The 5,753-nt window shown below is 38.6% G+C and overlaps 1 protein-coding gene across 1 annotated transcript; it reads left to right on the top strand.

The window, feature by feature from the left end:
- Positions 1-1,730: 1,730 nt before the first annotated feature.
- Positions 1,731-5,655, top strand: LOC146509854 (uncharacterized). The gene is made up of 5 exons (XM_085174706.1): positions 1,731-2,459; positions 2,597-2,755; positions 3,273-3,368; positions 4,343-4,553; positions 4,642-5,655. The coding sequence occupies exons 2-5, from the start codon at positions 2,629-2,631 to the stop codon at positions 4,739-4,741; spliced, it is 534 nt and encodes a 177-aa protein (XP_085030832.1). The 5' UTR covers positions 1,731-2,459; positions 2,597-2,628; the 3' UTR covers positions 4,742-5,655.
- The last annotated feature ends 98 nt before the right edge of the window (positions 5,656-5,753 follow it).

Genomic DNA, 5,753 nt, shown 5'->3' with positions numbered 1-5,753 from the left:
CAACAATAATTTTAATAATAGAAAATACTCGAGCAAATTAAGTTTCACGTTTAAGTAGCAATTTTTTTAAATAAATTATTTTCCTATGAATAAATACTTAAATAACACAACAGCTCAAATTAAAGTGAAGTGAAAACGTTGCGAGGAACTGAGTATGTCAGCTGATGTGTTAAAGGATTAAAAAGTACCCTGCCGTTTTTTCCGTTTTTTCTCTTTTTTTAAAACCCCGTTTTCCTCACAGACAGCTAGAGACGATAAGATGTATTGTACATCGATCAGCCACCTTATTAACTACATAACTACAGGGTAACTAACACTGATTGCCTGTTACAATGCAGTGTTCTTCTGGGATACTTTGGGTGCTGGCACTGGGTGGTGTTTTGACACTTACCAACCCACCTGGACATTGTTGCAGACCGGTCATGCATCCCATCGCAATTAGACTCCCCAGTAACAGCAGCCTCTACAAGAGGATGAAAACCAGACCACAAAAACTGCTCAACCAAGGTATTAAGCTACTTTCCCCAACAAAACAAGCCCACTGAGAATCCAGAGCACACCTGATCTTTGGAGGTCCCAGGCAGCCAACAGGACCTAGAAACCAATCCACTGTTAACATCCCAGTGGTAGACTCCAGGAGAACGCATCCTATTTCAGTACCCCCAATGCATGACAACTAATGTGACCAGATCCAAATAAACGAAGGACCAAATAAATGTAGGACAAAGTGCAGTGACTATAAGGGAGAATGACATGGATATGTTACTCATACTAAGCAATGGGTTAAAAATGTGCTATATCTGACTCAAACACACACACAATATGTAAGCTAAAGCTTGGAATCAACCACTCCGTATCGCCATATAACCCCAATAGACCACTTCAGTGGTTCCTTGGGCATTTGAAAGTAGAATGGGAGGCAGAGTCTTTGGCTTTCAAGCCTCTCTTCTATGGAACCAGCTCCCAGTTTGGATTCGGGAGATTTTGTTACCCTGCAATAGGTTTACGGTTCTGGGGGCTTTCCATATTACACAGAGTGTTTCTTCTTCACTCATCTTTTTTCGCTCTCCTTGTATTTGTACACTACTCTGCATCATTAAATATTAATACTTTCTGTCTCTCTCCCACAGCCTGTCTTTGTCCTGTTTCCCTCCAGTCATTCACACACAATTGAATTGAATTGACTGTGAAGCACAAATATGCTGTATTTATTTAAATTTCTTTCTTTCTCTCTCTCTCTCTTTTTTTTTAGTATACACACTTCTGTAGTCCCCCTTAATCTGGAGATAACTGTTGAAAGTGTTATCTATTTCACATGCTATTCTGTCTGGGTTTCAGATTCAGAGGTTCGGTAGACCTTGTACCGAGACATACTCAGTATGTGGGTCAGGAGAACAACGGATAAAAATTGGGGGAAATTGGATAAAAAGGATAAAAAAAATAACACTCACATACTGAAAATGCACAACATAGTGGTAAAAGTCTCCGACAAATAGGGTTTAAAATGACGTCTTCCGCCAACATCCCAGATTATAGTTGGCTACAGTAAGTGATTTGCAAGTTTGTGAGGAATTTACAATAAACAAAAAAAAAAATACCTTAAAAAGGATTGCATCACTTAAGAGTTTTTCCATAAATATAAGACTACCTGCTGAAAAGTGCAGGCTCAAACAAGCCCTCTAATGTGAAAAAAGTAATGCTGGATTCATGCCAAAGACACAGGGAACATTGCTGAGTACTAGCCAAATGCTCCAGGGTAACTACTGAATGGGAAACTTGTCATTTTCTCTTCCCCCTTCTTTTTTTCCATTCCTTTCTTGGCTTGGTGTGTCACTTAACACTACTGTGGTCAAATTTATTTTGCCATCATCACACTTGGTACTGTGCAGCCACCCTTGCGAGACATTTAAACGCATTAACTTTGGAAACAAGGCTCAGCTCGGCACTTCTAGCTTACGGGTGCTGATATTTTGTGATATGTCTGTCTGTCTGTCAGCAAGACAAACTACCAAGTCAAGCTTGGTGGACAGGTGAAGCGAATCCAGATCACTTTTGTTTTAAATTCAAAAACAGATTGTTGGCTTTAGTGGAGGATGGAGTCTCTGGCCAACTTTCTAGTTTACTTATTACCTAGTTGAATCAGTTTTTAAAAAATGGTCATCCAGCCTTTATTTTAATAATATTACTAATAAAAATTCTCGTTTTGGAGCATATTCCCTTTTAAACCTGTCTGACTGAACCAAAGTTTCAGCATTCTGGTACTTCATCTACTTTATTGTCCCAGCTGGTTACTGCTCTATCTGCCAGCCACCGGTGAACAACAGAACACCATGACTACTGCAGTAAACATGCTTTAAGAAGCTCTTTGTATAAGCGGGCACACAAACACTCACAGTGCAGAGAAATATAGGAAGTAGAGGGTAACACTGCAGAAAGCTTATGTGTTTTCTAAAAGGAAGGTAAGCATTACAGTCACAATGGCCTCCATTTTAAATTTCATAGTTATTATTCTTGGATTTGGTAGTTTCTTTTTAAATTAAATTCTGATAGTTTTTTTGTCTTACTTTTAAATGCATCTTTTCTAAAACTTTTTTAGGAGCAGACACCAAAGATTTAGAACATTGGGTGATGCCAGTGATCCAGGAACCAGCAGACAAAATGTTCTTTGAAAATGCCAACCTGCAGCAACCACGTCGCCACCACGAATTCTTTCTGCGCAGTAGACCCTACAGGGGCGAACCACCAACAGTGGCAGGTAAAGTCCTGCTGCTCCTTCATACTAGCAACAGATAAAGTTACTTATGCTCTCAGATCCTCCAGTGTCAGCTTTAATCATCTACATTAGTGTTTGTAGAAAAGCTCAGTGGCAAAGGAAAAAAAAGAAAGAAAGTTCAAACACTGAAAAGAGTAAAACAGAAATAGAAACAATGTCCTGGTCAAGAAATAACAAAAGCATTCAAAATTACCGTCATTATTTCTGATCACGCTTTAATCTCGGTGCACATCACTAAATAAACAGACAGAAATAAAACTTTATTTTGTTGTCACAAAAATCAGGTCTGTGTGAATGATTAATTGTCACTGCCATTACAGTTATTTTATAGAATTTGTATACAAAGTAAACAAGCTGTGAAAAAGAAACCTAACTGGAAAGATTTCAGAAACTGTGAAACAGCGTTGGGCTACATGTTCTGTGCTAACTGGAATCACTCCAAAGCAGTGGGTTAAAAAAGGGGAACAAGACTCAACAGTTTACGTTTCACCCTCTTTAGGACTCCTCCTCTACCCGGACACACCTGCTAAGATGGAGACCACATCACGTGAGGCTTTCTGCTTCAGGCCCATCCCAGACCAAGATCCAGGCAAAGGTCAACAGACTTGGCTCACCCTAGAGAGTAAACTCATCATGTCTGTATAAAGATAAGACTCATTTATGGTGGCACAGTGCACGCAAGGCTGTGGCTTTCTGTTCAGTGCACGTGTGTGTCTTGGAAATGGTTTGGGCAGTGTGCTATGAGTGAGAAGGCAGAGATGGTAGATTATAAAAGTGATTTTGTGATTAAAGCTTAGATTAAAAAAAAAAACCCTACACTGCCATTAAACTGAAAAACACTGTAATTAATGTACACAAGTAATTAATACCTCAAATAGAACATAAGAAAGACCATATAAGGTTAAATGTGAAAATGCTGTTATAGACACAGAGCATCTGGAGGAGTGATATTGTTTTCTCTGCTGTGCAGTGAAATTCCTGCCACTCTTACTCACAGACACAGGATTGGATTGGCCTCGGCAGTAATTATTTGTGTATGTGTCCCCATGTCCTTCACACAGCTCTGTGACATCCAAAGCAAATGACTTATATTCATAAGAACAGTAAGAATTCCAGGGAACAATATTTGAAGAAAAACATCTTTTCTTGAGTAGCTGAGGTCTGTGTTCACTTGAAGCAGTTAGATTGTCTGTGCATGCGCAGTGTAAAAAAATATTACCATAAAGATTTGGAATTATTTATCAAGAAAAAAAAAGTTGAAATTCACTAAATACATTGATATTGTTAAATATTAGTGTAACAGGTCAATATTTTAAAAATCAAAGTTTATGACATTTTAAGTAGACCATTTCATCTCATTGATGTATAAAGTGTTATTCTCTCAAGATTAAAATGAAAAAAGCAAATAGTGCAATATATGTAGTAGGATCAAGAAAGTAAGAAAGTCTATTTATGGAAAGTGTGATTACTGTTGATGAAATTCTGCCTTTAGCAAAGATTACCCTTCAGCAGGCTGTAACACACAACAGGAATCTCACCATTCTCCTCCTGCATCCTCATGAAAAACAGGAAGAGGAAACAGACGCGAGGACAGAGAAGTGAGCGGGAATGAGCAAGAAGGCAACCGTGATCACATGTCAGCAGCAGCAAAAAACGAACAGGAAACAGCCCAGATGCAGTCTCAGTATCAGAAAGACTTCCCTCCCCCATCCTCCTGCCACAGGAGGCGGACACCTGCTTTCCCGCAGCCTGACAACATTGGCATCAACCCTGCGTTCAGGTGAGAGCAGGTTTATCATCATCACAGTGTCCTTCATGTAGGAAGCAGCTACTCTGTGTCTGCGTGTTCTGATTCTTCTGATTCACAGGATCAACTTCAGCACGGTCCAAAGAGAGACTTACCCAGGCTGGCCCATTGTGAATGTCGGGTACGGTGGAAGGCAAAGACCAGCTAAGCATGACTTCTAAGCGGTAGTGGAAATCATCTTGCATGTTTGCATACATGCATAATTAATATTAAATGTCAAAGTCATATTTAACAAATGCTTGAAATTTGTCTTGTCCCAGCATGTATTCCCAATAATCATACAGTAATAAACACAAACCAGTGGAAAAAAGCCTCAGTTTTCAGTGTGTTTGACGTATATGTGTTTGCACTAACTTCATTGTCTCTTCTTATAAATAACACTATAATTGACAGCTTACTATTCAGAACATACTTGGAAATAAAAGTCAGTTCTACCTCTTGTTTTTTTCTGGTACATTAGAGAATTACCTTTTAATGAAATAACAGATTAATTTCCCGTCATCTTTCATATTGATGACTTCACAAATACTTGTGCACAGTTTAAGAATCCACCCAGTGACCCATAACCGAAAGCTGATTGACCTCACTGGGCAGGACCGAGGATCAGACGGCTGAGTAAGAGCTGAGTAAGCGTTTGATTCAAATTCCTGAGTTACATGTATATGGAAAAATGAGTAAATGTGTTTGAATACTCTGAGTTTTCTTCCCTCAAGTATAAATCTTGCACAACACATCATTATCAACTCTGAAAACAGGGGTCACATGAGGCTACACTGGAAAACTACCAAACTTGGGAAATCTTAAACGTGTTGCAACACTTTGACAAACATTAACACCTTAGATTTCAAAACAATGACGAATTTTATTGCTTATGATATAATCTGATTTACAATTTTTTAAAAAGAAATTGAGCTGACAATGTGCTCTTAAACTTATGCTTTTTTAAAAAACAACAACTGCAAACTCATTTTACATTCTGAGTCACACATACCCTTTGACCTTGAGTGGGCCGGACCAGCGAAACTTCCCTTTCTGTCAGTGAGAAGAAGTTTAACTACACATTTAATCCCTAGAATATCTTAATATCAGAAAAAGAAATGCAGTTTTGTTTGTCTCAGTTTATCAACAAGATAAACTACATGCTGTAGTAAATGGGGAAAAAGTCAGTTGGGA

The sequence above is a fragment of the Neolamprologus multifasciatus genome, chromosome 10 (genome assembly GCF_963576455.1).
Source record: "Neolamprologus multifasciatus chromosome 10, fNeoMul1.2, whole genome shotgun sequence".
Lineage (NCBI taxonomy): Eukaryota > Metazoa > Chordata > Actinopteri > Cichliformes > Cichlidae > Neolamprologus > Neolamprologus multifasciatus.
This window is presented reverse-complemented; position numbering and strand designations above follow the sequence as displayed.

Bases quoted from the DNA above. Each gene is read 5' to 3' on its own strand.
- LOC146509854 (XM_085174706.1), top strand. From the start codon at position 2,629: ATGCCAGTGATCCAGGAACCAGCAGACAAAATGTTCTTTGAAAATGCC. The intron at 3,369-4,342 runs GTCAACAGACTT...CATGAAAAACAG, and splicing joins AGACCAAGATCCAGGCAAAG to GAAGAGGAAACAGACGCGAG. The intron at 4,554-4,641 runs GTGAGAGCAGGT...TCTGATTCACAG, and splicing joins GGCATCAACCCTGCGTTCAG to GATCAACTTCAGCACGGTCC.